At 28.4% G+C, this 13,315-nt stretch overlaps 4 protein-coding genes across 4 annotated transcripts; 1 reads left to right on the top strand and 3 right to left on the bottom strand.

The window, feature by feature from the left end:
• Positions 1-518: 518 nt before the first annotated feature.
• LOC135952077 (seminal metalloprotease 1-like) lies at positions 519-1,344 on the bottom strand. Its single transcript, XM_065501871.1, has 2 exons — positions 1,116-1,344; positions 519-1,055 (listed from the first exon to the last, which is right to left on the bottom strand). Exons 1-2 carry the CDS (start codon positions 1,327-1,329, stop codon positions 523-525), a joined length of 747 nt encoding a protein of 248 aa, XP_065357943.1. The 5' UTR covers positions 1,330-1,344; the 3' UTR covers positions 519-522.
• A 3,075-nt stretch (positions 1,345-4,419) lies between these two features.
• On the bottom strand, positions 4,420-5,252 carry LOC135952332 (seminal metalloprotease 1-like). The gene is made up of 2 exons (XM_065502221.1): positions 5,023-5,252; positions 4,420-4,952 (listed from the first exon to the last, which is right to left on the bottom strand). The coding sequence occupies exons 1-2, from the start codon at positions 5,234-5,236 to the stop codon at positions 4,420-4,422; spliced, it is 747 nt and encodes a 248-aa protein (XP_065358293.1). The 5' UTR covers positions 5,237-5,252.
• Positions 5,253-10,815: 5,563 nt separating this feature from the next.
• On the top strand, positions 10,816-11,621 carry LOC135949849 (zinc metalloproteinase nas-15-like). Its single transcript, XM_065499297.1, has 2 exons — positions 10,816-11,032; positions 11,086-11,621. Exons 1-2 carry the CDS (start codon positions 10,816-10,818, stop codon positions 11,619-11,621), a joined length of 753 nt encoding a protein of 250 aa, XP_065355369.1.
• A 498-nt stretch (positions 11,622-12,119) lies between these two features.
• LOC135949854 (seminal metalloprotease 1-like) lies at positions 12,120-12,955 on the bottom strand. The gene is made up of 2 exons (XM_065499303.1): positions 12,742-12,955; positions 12,120-12,673 (listed from the first exon to the last, which is right to left on the bottom strand). Exons 1-2 carry the CDS (start codon positions 12,953-12,955, stop codon positions 12,120-12,122), a joined length of 768 nt encoding a protein of 255 aa, XP_065355375.1.
• Between the last annotated feature and the right edge of the window lie 360 nt (positions 12,956-13,315).

Consider the following 13,315-nt stretch of genomic DNA (forward strand, 5'->3'; position numbering starts at 1 on the left):
CTCATTGCTAATTGATAAACATTTTATAAGCGATTTAATAAATAAGCTAAAATTTTACTTTTACTTAAAAAATTATTTTTAAGGCATCATTAACAATAGAGCATTTCATTTACATACATCTTATTTAATCAACGAACCTTCCCAGAGTTCAGCAGAAAGGAAAAAAACTGATAAGTTCTTAGATTTAAATTGGGATGTTGTTATGTCCAATTTCATCACGATATGAATTATTATAAGACAATTATGAATGTTCAAGGGGTACCTTATATAGGGACTAGGCACAAATGTTGACTGATTATCACCATAATTTACTGTATAATTTTAGAGTACTTAGGACTAATTTCTGTAAAATTTTATAAAATTGAATTTATATTTATAATGTTAAGTCAGGAAATTTCCCCTTACTCACACTTTAATACACTGAAAGGATGACTGTTTACAAAGTACATTATTCATATAAATAGTTGGTGAAATTTAAACATTTTTTATTTCACAAAAAAAAATCCATTTTTGTCTTCATCATTAACAATTATACATTTTATTTAATTTCTTAATATCTGTATCACTTAATTCCAATCGTTGACCCATCACGGCGTTACTTTCCTTTAAAGGAACTATGGTTTTTTCGCCATTTTTCGAGAATGCTATGGGGCCGTAATGCATAACACTGCCGTAATCATATACAACGCCAAAATCGGTAACAGTATTCGAATTATATTTGTTAAAGTTGTACTTCTTGTCTTCGGTAATATTGTCCCAGGCAATCTTTACATACTCATCACGATCCGAGGAATTTTGTTGATGATGAAAACCCAAAGCATGTAACAACTCGTGCATAATGGTGCCAATTCTAAAGCAGCCCTTGTCCAAAGCATCAATGCGTAAATTTAAATTTTGAATAACGCCACTATAACCGACCCTGGCACTACATCCAGTAGATTGGCCAGTAATTTGGATGTAGGCCTTTGTAGTAGCAGTAGCATGACGGAAACGTATGCAGCTAACTGATTCGATGATTTGCATGCCCTGAAGAATATAAATAGAGTGGTCCATATCTAGGGAGAATATAATTGCAGTTACTTAAAAGCCTTTTAAATATTATTGTCCTCTCTTACCAAATGCCGGTCCAATTTTATAGCGCACAATACCATTAGGCCACCTTTTGGAAGTGTCAACCAAGCCGTTACGTGATAAATCTAATTCCATATCACCTTCAAATAATCCTGCGATCAATTCAGGATCATCCTCCACTCTTTCGCTCTCAACTGGTACTGAATGGCAGTTGACCAAAATTAAGAAAAGTGTAACTAAAAGCAGGATGTTTTTCATTGTGATACGAATACTTTGAAAATTATAATTAAACTAATAATGCTAATTTAAAACATTGTCTAATTTATACAAATAATTTTTAAGAAGATGTGTATTGAATAATTTATTTTTAGAAATGTATGTTTTTCGTTTAATGTTTAATTAGATTAATTGCATTATCTTTTTTAAGGAAAGTGACGATAATATGTCTGTTTAATTGCCACGCAATAAAATAAAAATGTAAGAATATCTAAGACAAAAGAAAGTTAATAAATGGGAATAATAATTATATTTAATACAATAGAATCCCATGATAACTTATCTTAATGATTTTTTAATTAAAAAAGCAAGATATTGAGCTTGAAGTCATTGCTAGATATGTCAGGAATTGCATTAACATTGCTGTCTTCACATGCAGTATTTGTGTCAATTTCATCTATTATAATTATTATTTTACATTAAAAAATTGTATAATATTTAATGTTAAATAATTTTATTAACAGCCGAATCTTCTGTAGTTTTTTTTGGTGATCACTATGAAACCTGTTAAAAAACCTGCAAACGCCTACTTTTAAAAAAGTTTGAAAAACTTGCCCTCTTTATTATTATTTAATGCTAAATTTCTTTGTATTCTGCTAAAAAAAATATAGTTTTTTTGTTTGTAGAAAACACTGTATATTTCAATGATTATTACATCGACAACAAAATTGAATTCTGTGATCAGAAGGACCGCTCATAAATTAAGCAAAATTTAACTACATCCGTTTTGGTGTAAAAACGGAAACATTTATTTTATTATTAGTAAGTAAGCTTTAAAGCTTCTTTTTATCAAATGCCTAAAAATATTACAAATTTCTTTAAAAATCTTTGAGAAAAATGTTAAACAATTAAGCTTAATTTTTTCCAAAATGTTCATATTCATTTTTAAATATTGAAATTGATTATTTTTCACGTTGTCCAAATTGTTTGGACAACTATAAATAGGTAAATTGTTTTTCTTCAAAATTTTAACTAATATTCTTTGCCAAATTGACAAAAACGTTAAAATTTCATCAATATTTGAAAATTTTACAACAAAAAATCTACAATCCAAACGACCAATGTCTATTTCTTCTACTGTTTAGAAAAAGTAGTATTTCATTTCGCATAATAAATAGACTTTAAATTTCATTGTCATGCAAAAAACATACAGTTTTTCTACAATAGTTAACATAAAATAAACAAAAACTGTAAATCTACTCCTTTTTTTAAAAATTATTTTAAAGAAGTAATAAAAATACTACTTCTTTAAAAAAAAGTAGTAGAAATAATACTTTTTTCAAAAAAAAGGTAGTAGAAATACTACATTTTTAAAAAAAGGAAGTAGAAATACTACATTTTTAAAAAAAGGAAGTAGAAATACTACTTTTTTTAAAAAAGGTAGTAGAAAACTACTTTTTTTCTAAAAAAAATGTAGTATTTTTGAAAAAGGTAGTAGAAATACTACTTTTTTATAAAAGGTAGTAAAAATACTACTTTTTTAAAAAAGGTAGTAAAAATACTACTTTTTTAAATAAGGTAGTAGAAATACTACTTTTTTAAAAAAGGTTGTAGAAATACTACTTTTTTAAAAAGGTAGTAGAAATACTACTTTTTTTATAAAAAGGTTGTAGAAATACCACCTTTTTAAAAATACTACTTTTTTTAAAAAGGTAGTAAAAATACTACTTTTTTAAAAAAGGTAGTAGAAATGCCACTTTTTAAAAAATGCGGTAGAAAAACTACTAATTTTAAAAAAGGTGTAAAAATATTCCTTTTTTTTAAAAAAGGTAGTAGAAATACTATTTTTTTTTTGAAAAAGTAGTAGAACTACTAGTTCTTTTTTGAAAGGGAAATAGTTATACTACTTTTTTTTAAAAGAGGCAGTAGAAATACTATTTGGTTTAAGAAAGGTAGTAGAAATGCTACTTTTTTTAAAAAAAAAGGTAGTAGATATACTACTTCTTTTAAAAAATGTGGTGGAAATACTGCTTTTTTAAAAAAAGGTAGTAGAAATACTACTTTTTTTGAAAAGGTAGTAGAAATACTACTTTTTTTTGGAAGGGTACTTGTTTCAAAAAGTAAAAGCAGTAAAAGTACTATTTTTTTTTAAAAAAAAGTAGTAGAAACAAAACTTTTTTTAAAAATGTAGTAGAAATACCCTTTTTTAAAAAAGTAGTAAAAAATATTACTTTTTTAAGAAAAAGTAGTAGAAATACTACTTCTTTTAAAAAAGATAGTAGAAATACCGTTTTTTAAAAAAGGTAGTAGAAATACTAATACTTTTTTAAAAACAGGTAGTAAAAATACTACTTTTTTAAAAGAAGGTAGTAGAAATACCACATTTTTAAAAAAGGTAGTAAAAATACTACCCTTTTAAAGAAGGTATTTTTACTTTTTTCAAAAAAATGTAGTAGAAATACTATTTTTTTCAAAATAGGTAGTAGAAGTACAACTCTTTTTTAAAAAGGTAGTAGAAATTCAACTTTTTTTTAAAAAATGTAGCAGAAATACAAGTAGAAATGGTAGTAGAAATACTAAAAAAATGTAGTAGAAATTGTATTTTTTAAAGGTAGTATTTCTAGAAGTTTTTACTACTTTTTCTAAAAAGTTATAGAAATACTACTTTTTTAAGAATATAAGACATTTAAATTTATTTATTATATTATGTGAATACTTCCAGCAAAATAATATTTGTTTTGGTGCCGCTTATGTTAGCCCCTCAACAACGGACCATGGCAGCGTCGTAACTTTTGAGAATAAATAGTATTATAGGTCTTGAAATATTGAGTAAATAATACTTAATTTTATCATCGCAACTAGAGTAATGGTAACAAAGCAACAAATATGAAGACTTTCAAATATTCGAACTTTTACTTTTTATGCCAGGTGCTCTTCACCCACTATTTGTGTCCAGCATATATTTACACAACTACGTCCGATCTAATAAGTTGTGAGACTATCACTTTAATAGTTCGGTATAACCTTTGTTTGCGATTGGACATGTCATCTTGAAATTGCCAAAAAAAATCTTATTTAAATAACAATTTCACTTAAAATCAAAACTTCATGAAAAAAACTAAATTGTTCTCATTAACAGTTATACATTTTATTAAATTTTAGTATATCACCCTCACTTAAAGTCAGCCGCTGGCCCATCACGGCATTATTTTCCTTCAAAGGAACTATGGTTGCTTCGCCATTTTTCGAGAATGCCTTAGAGCTGTAATGCAAAACGCTGCCATAATCATATTCAACGCCAAAATTAGTAGAAACTATCGAATCAAACTTTTTAAAGTTTTTCTCCTTGTCTTTGGTAATATTGTCCCAGTCAATGCGGATATACTTATCACGATTGGAGGCACTGTGTTGATGATAGAAGCCCAGAGCATGTAACAATTCATGCATAATGCTGCCAATTCTAAAGCAGCCCTGGTCCAAAGCATCAACGCGTAAATTTAGATTTTGCTTAATGCCGCTATAACCAACTCTGGCACTACAGCCAGTAGATTCACCATTAATTTTAACATAGCCCTTGGTGGTATCAGAGGCATGACGAAAACGTATACAGCTAAGAGATTCAATTGTTTTCATGCCTTGTAAGATATATAGAGAGTGTTTGGTATCTGTGAACGAAGAGAAGAGGGAATCATGAAGAGTTTTCCAAGTTTTTTTAAAATATCTCTCCTCTCTTACCAAATACTGGGTCAATCCTAAAGAGCACTACACCATTAGGCCATCTTTGTGTAGTATCTTTTAAACCATTACGTTTGAAATCTAATTCAATATCACCTTCGAAAAACCCTGCCGTCAATTCAGGATCATCTTCCACTCGTTCTTTTTCGGCTGGTACTGCAAGGCAGTTGGCAAAATAAAATGAAAGTAAAATTAAGCTTTTTAACTTTCTCATTGTGCTACTTTATTAAATAATGTTAGACTAACTATGCTGTTTTCTAATGTGATCTAATTTATATAGAATCCTTAACAAAATGTAACTCTTCGGATAGCCAAAGTACATATCTGAGATCTAAAGCCTTTTTATCTACTGTAGATTTAGTAAAAGTTCAGTCAATACAATTTAAGATAAAGAGAAAGTGTATGTAGAAATATTCAATACTCCAAAACAAAAGAAATTAATTATATAGTATAAAAAGACAAATATAAAATGCAGTAGAATGTGATAACTTATCTAAGTTTATACTTTCAAATGTCATAATTATCATTTCAATGAAGTCATTCACTTACTCGTCTTAGTAGAACGAGAGTTAATCAAACAGTTATAACTAAATGGCCCAGTTAAATGATGACTGAGCATTACGTTTTGGCATTAACATATCTAATAAAATTATTAACTTGTATGTGAGTGGCATTTGAAATAGATTTGCAATTTCTATCTTTGGAAGGATTAGGGAGTAAAAACGGGTAAATTCGGTAACCTTATATCTTCTAAAATAATATAGATACAAGCTAATTTTAAAATGCATTTTTATCTACTTAAAAAATTAGCATAAACGTGTTTGGTACTTTTATGAAAATCGAACCTTTTAGGGGAGAAAACGGTTAAAAACTATATTTGGTACTTTTTTGCTACCCCAGATATATTTATACCCTACACCACCATAGTGGGGTCGATTAAACGATGTCCGTCCGTCCGTCTGGTCGGCTGGCTGTCCATGTAAACCTTGTGCGCAGAGTACAGGTCGCAAGTTTGAAGATATTTCGATGAAATTTGGTACATATTCTTTTTTCGGACCAAGGACCAAGCCTATTGAAACTGGCTGAAATCGGTACATTATTTCACCTAGCACCCATACAAATGTCCCTCCGAAATTGGACTTTATCGGTCATAAATGTTTAATTTATATATGTATCTCCACAAATTCCGCTCCAAATAAGTTTTATATACATAAAATTCATGTCACCAAATTTTGTTACGATCGGTCCATAATTAGTCATAGCTCCCATATAGACCCGCTTCCGAAAATCACTTTAACGTGCATAAATCGCTTAAAAATGTTGGTATACACACAAAATTTAACATAGTAAACTTTAATATAGACATAAATCACACGACCTAATTTCATGGTGATCGGTCCATAATTGGTCATAGCCCCCATATAAGGCCCACTTCCGAAAATCACTCAAAAATATAAATTAATGAAATTTTAAAAGAAAAATGTTTTTGCTCTTTTACTTATTGTAGGGTATTATATGGTCGGGCTTGACCCACCATACTTCCTTACTTGTTTTAACATGTAATGATTTAAATTTCAAATCGTATTTTTTACTTATTAAAAAATAACAACTACAAGCTTGGTACTTTTTGGAAAATCAAACCATTAAGGGGTAAATCTTTTATATATTTCTGGTACTTTTTTCATAAAATGTTTGCCATATACATACATATGAATAATTCATTATGACCTCTCATTACTATACTGAAATTTATTTAAAAAAATGAGGTAAAAAGAGAAAACAAGACTCACACATAATTTATACCAAACTTAAATATCTTAAATCGTTAATAGCTTCGTAATTACAGCAATTTAAAGGAAAACAAGCTCAACCTGTGATCACTCTTATTTTATAACAAAAATCAATTTTAAGGAAAACAAGTAAGAGAGCTATATTCGGCTGTGCCGAATCTTATATACCCTTCACCAAATTATACTTAAAAATATTTTTTTGTTTTAAATATTTTTATTTAAACAAAATCAAAATTTTTTTTTTAATGTTTTAAAATTTTTTTTTTTTCAAAATTGTTTTTTAATTTTTTTTAAAAAAAGTTTTTTCAACATTTTTTTTTTAAATTTCTTTAATTATTTTTTTTGGAAAAAGAATTTATGAAAAAAAAAAATTTTTATTAAAAAAAAATTCGAGTTAAAAAATATTTTTTTCCGATTTTGACCCATTGTATGTCCAACTTACTATGGTCTTATATCGTTGCAAAGGCCTTTGGAATATCTATCATTAGATATCCATATTGTCTATATTAATGACTTAGTAATCCAGATATAGGTCAAAAATAGGTCAAAAATCGAGGTTGTCCTAGTTTTTTCCTTATATCTCAGCCATTTGTGGACCGATTTTCTCGATTTTAAATAGCGACCGAGCCGGAAGAATTTCGGAGATACTGATGTATGAATCGTGTATGTAAATTATTTGGGGGAAAGTTGATTTCAACACAGACGGACAGACGGACATGGCTATATCGATTCCGCTATCTATAACGATCCAGAATATATATACTTTATGGGGTCGCAAATGAAAAATTACAAACGGAATGACAAACTTATATATACCCTTCTCACTAAGGTGAAGGGTATAACAAGCTCAGTCTGTGATCACTCATATTTTATATAAAAATTCGATCTTTAGTACAAAGAAACTCATATATCTTAAATCGTAAACAAATTATAAACCAGGTATAAATATGATCACTCATATTTATACCCTAAATCGTAAATACTGCGATTTTAAGGCAAATAAGATCAATCTATGATCACTCGTATTTTATACCAAAAATAGATTTTTAATAAAAAATTCCAAATCATTAATATCTTCGTAAACACAGCGATTTTCAGGAAAACAAGCTCAATCTGTGATCACTCATATTTAATAACAAATATCAATTTTTGAAAAAAAATATTCAATATCATAAATTTTTGGGCGTTACAAACATCTGCACAAAAGCATAATACCCTCCCCACTATGGTGGTGCATAAAAACTCAAATATCTTAAATCGACTTCGTAAATACAGTGATTTTAAGGAAAACAAACTAAATTTTTTAATAAAAAAAATCCAATATCTTAAATCGTTAATAATTTCGAAAATATAGCGATTTTCAAGAAAACAATCTCATATTTTATACCAAAATTCGATTTTTAGTACAAAAAAACTCAAATATCTTAAATCGTTAATAACTTTGTAAATACTGCAATTTTATGGAAAACAAGCTCAATCTGTGATCACCAGGGAAACCAAAATATGCAAATGCATGCTTTTTTCTGGTGAGTCTAATGAGCACATGGATAAGATATTTACACGTTTCAGAACTATTTAAGAATTTTGGCATCGATTTGTTAGTGCTTATTTAAATGCATATTTTTGCATATATTTGTTTTAAGAACATATTTATGTCATATTTTTGCGTTTTTAGAGCATATTTTACTATTTAATAGCATATTTTGACTTTATCAAAAACACATTTTGTCTTACTTATTTTTCGCTGTTGTGTTACAGGTTTTTACTTCCTTTGTTAAAAATTCCAAATGATGGCTTTTCACCAAAAAAAATTTTAAAAAACAATCCGTAATTTTTTTTCCAAAAAATTAAAAAACAGAATAAAATGTTTGTTCACCTACCTAAAAATATTAAAATTTTTTATTTTGAAGTATAATTTGGTGAAGGGTATATAAGATTCGGCACAGCCGAATATAGCTCTCTTACTTGTTTTAATATAAAATAAGCACTATTTTAATAATAGCGCCATCTAAATATCAAATTTTAGTTCTAATTCAAACTTAACCGTTCTAACCCAGCAAAACCTTTACTTACCTATTAAGCCAGCAAGTATAATTGGAGCAAAGCGATAACTACTTATTATTTGACTGAAACACTACTTACCGTTGTTCGAGATTTTTAAAAAATTCAGGGGTCAAGCTTACAAATGTACTTACAATCAGTTGAGAAATAAGTAGTAAATTCACAACAAGAATATGTAGCTAAAAAAAAAACACAAAAAATATTGCCTTGTGTGGGAATCGAACAGTCACATTATTTGCTTGTGTTTGATAGTCAAGCTGTACGAGTACGAGTTATTTTATTGTAAGTTAACAATAGTTTTAACATCAACATATAAATGAATATGATATGAACAAAAAAATTAATGGCTTTGACAGGTGGCGAACCACTAACCTCCCGTTTTCCAGTCAAACACACTAGATAGCTGTGCTAAATGCAAAAGTTCATTACCAGCCTGTGTAAAAATAAGTACTTATTCTAGTAAATAAAATAATGTGCTGGGTAACCACCACTCCTTACAAAAGAATGCATGAAATAACTAGTTGTCATTACAAAAATTCACAAAATTTTTGCTGGGAAGTGTTAAAGAAATATTGTCTTTTAAATTTGCTCCTATAACATTAGTTGATGTCGAAAGAATATTTTCTATGTATAAAAATGTTTTCAGATCCAATAGACAACGATTTTTATTTGAAAATTTAAGTCAATATTTTGTAATTATAACCTTAATTGAAGAAGTGACTTTATATTTACATAAAATATCATCAAAATACCTCTCGAGGCCTTTTCATAGCTTAAGTTCCAATAGTTTTTATGTTGTATATATTATATCCTTCACCTTCGTGAGAAGGGTATATATAAGTTTGTCATTCCGTTTGTAATTTCTACATTTTTCATTTCCGACCCTATAAAGTATATATATTCTGGATCCTTATAGATAGCGGAGTCGATTAAACAATGTCCGTCTGTCTGTCTGTTGATATCTTCGGGATCCAAATCTTCAATACATGCTTTCGAGAAGTTTGCTATTTAAAATTAGCAAAATCGTTCCATAAATAACGGAGATATGAGCAAAAAACCGGGACAACCTCGATTTTTGACCTGTTTTTGATCTATATCTGGATTACTATGTCATTAATATAGACATCTAATGATAGATATTTCAAAGTCCATTGCAACGATGTAGATAAGGCTATAGTAAGTTGGACCTACAATGGGTCAAAATCGGGAAAAATATTTTTTAACCCGAATTTTTTTTCATTAAAAAATTTTTTTTGTCATACATTTTTTTTTCCAAAAAAAAAAATTTTTTTAAAAATTTGGAAAAAACTTTTTTAAAAAAAAATTAAAAAAAATTTTGAAAAACAATCAAAAAAAAAATTAAATTTTGTTTACCTAAAAATATTTAAAAAAATTTATTTTAAAGTATAATTTGGTGAAGGGTATATAAGATTCGGCACAGCCGAATATAGCTCTCTTACTTGTTTTTTGTTATACTTGTTTTGTTCATGTTATTTTTGTTTATTTTATGTTACTTTACCTTTTTAGAAATGAATTGTATTGATTTTTTTTAAATAAAAGTATATTTTTCGGTTAAAAATTATGTAAAAGTTTGTTTTTTTAAGAGCATATTTTAAAGTTTTTACTGCATATTTAAAGTGCTTATAAACAAATAATAGAGTGTATACAAAAATTATCGTTTTCCTTTGTACCGTATTTTTGCACATAACAATGGATTACAAATTAATATTACGCACTTAACCAGAAATAAGACCCAGCTAATTACATTATTTTTCTCCACTTTAAACACAATAAAGATATCTTTTCTATTTAAAATCTACAATCCAAAAACGTGCCTGTCTTAAATTTGTTTCTATTTACATTCTTTTGTGCATAAAACAGACAAATTTTCAAAAATGTGAAATTATTATTAAAATTTTGAACAAAGTGAATGCATCTCAGTATGAAACAATACCTGAATTTTGTATTATTATACTTTTTGGTGGCCAACTGTGATGCAGTGCCGGTTAACAATGCTGAAATGGAGAAGGAGGATCCTGAATTAACTGCTGGCTTTTTTGAAGGTGATATGGTCTTAGATTTAACTCGCAATGGTGTAAAGAACCCGCTAAGAACATGGCCTTTAGCGATTGTAAGATATAAAATAGATAGTGTTTTCGGTAAGTAAGAGTTATATTTTTATAGCTGCTATTTATTATTGTATTTTATATAGATGCAGATCACAAACTTTATATAGAGCAAGCTATGGATACCATTGCATCAGTGACTTGTGTACGTTTCATACCAGCCACATTTCTAACATTTGCCTATGTCCATATTTATGGTAATCCCAATGGCTGTTTTGCCACAGTCGGTTATCTGGGCTATAAGCAGGATCTCAATTTACAAATATTTGACTTGGATACTGGGTGCTTTAGGATGGGCAGTATTATACATGAACTTTTGCACATTATGGGTTTCTTTCACCAGCAAAGTGCATCCGATCGTGATGATTATGTGGTGATTCTCGAGGAAAATATTATCGAAGGAAGAGAGCATAATTTTATTAAATATGACAACGACACAGTCACCGCCTTTGGTACTGAATACGATTATGGCAGTATAATGCATTATGGAGCTAAGGCGTTTTCGAAAAATGGTAATAATACGATTGAGACTTTGCAGCCAAATGTGTTAATTGGCCAGCGTGTGGGTTTAAGTGAGACTGACATTGATAAAATCAATTCAATGTATAATTGTCATGTATAAAAATTTAAAAATAAAATGTATTATAGTATTAAGTATTTGGTGGATAAAGTTAATAAAATTAAGTTCATTTTTATTAAAATGTATTTCAAATTAGGGCTATTTTATATAACTGGACGATCAAACTAGATAATTTAAATAAAGAGAATCAAGATATTAAAAAAATATCCCCTGAATCGTAAAAATCTAGGCTGATTGGCACTCCTGAAATAAATACAATTCATTTATTCATTTAATATTCTCTATAGAAAATGATTCGATTAAAAGGATTTTTTATTAAAAATTAATCGAATCAAAGGATTTTCTATAGACAATTTTATTTATCAAGTTTGTTTTTTTTCACTATAAACTTCAGAATATAATTAAATGCACTTAATGAATTCTTGTATAGCACACAATTTATTACTTAATTAAAAGACAACTTTTAAATTATTTTTTAAACACTTAAAATAACTCTTTATTGTATTAATAAATATTAAAATTATTCGTTTTTTTATAGTTCTAAAATACAGCCCTCTTATCATCACAATTATACATGGCATTCAATTTTTCAATATCTCCATCACTCAGACCACGACGTTGACCAATTGCTATGTTTTCATCCTTCAAGGGCACTATGGTCTTTTTACCATTATTCGAATTTGCTGTTGCATGATAATGCATAATACTATCATAATCATATTCAACACCAAAATCTGTGATATCCTCCTCTTTGTATTTATTATAGAATTTCAAATTGCTCTCGTTCATATTTTCCTCTACTATGCGGATATAATCATCACGATTTGGTACATTATGTTGATGGTAGAAAGCGAGAGTATGTAACATTTCATGGATAATAGTACCGTTCTGGAAGCAGGCAGTTCCCAAACGAGTGGCTCGTAAATTTAAATACTGTCTTCTGCCAATATAACCAACAGTGGCAGAACAACCAGGTTTATTACCATTTATATCTAGAAAAGCAGTCATGTTGTCCTTAGCAGGACGGAATTTTACACAACTGGCTGATTCAATGGCCTGCATGGCACCCTTGATGTACTCAACATGGTCATCATCTGGGGGATTTATAAAATATTATTATTTGTTATGATATAACGAAAATTAGGTTTGAATAAGTACTTACCATAATCATCACTGATTTTATAGTATACTATGCCATCGGGCCACCTTTTTGATTCAGAAATGTCACCATTGCGAGTCAATTCTATGTCCATGTCACCTTCAAAATAGCCAGACATTACTTCAGGATATTCATAAACATCTTCTAAAACCACAGGCAGGGCATAACAGTTGGCTATTAAAACACCGATTAGTAGAAATGTTGGGTAATATTTCATGTTGATGTTTAGGATACTATTTCGAAACTAGTTAGTGAATTTGGGAAAATTTCGGAATTTATATAAAATGTTGAAGGTTACTAGAGCTAATGTTAAAGAAATTCGCATGAGTTGTTTCAATAACACAAGTATATTTATATGTAATCTAATATCTTAACCTTTAAAGTTTAGGCTGTAAACATATGTTAATGGAACTATAAATTTAAAAAACATAAACTTAAATGTAAGACTCATAAAATATCAAGGAAATGTTACATATTTTATTATATGTATTGTCAAATCTTATCACTTAAAAACACAAAATTGTTATACACAGAATTATTTTGTCTTACTAAATTATTCTTCTTTGTAGAACAGTTA

Source organism: Calliphora vicina, chromosome 2 (assembly GCF_958450345.1).
Source record: "Calliphora vicina chromosome 2, idCalVici1.1, whole genome shotgun sequence".
Taxonomy (NCBI): domain Eukaryota; kingdom Metazoa; phylum Arthropoda; class Insecta; order Diptera; family Calliphoridae; genus Calliphora; species Calliphora vicina.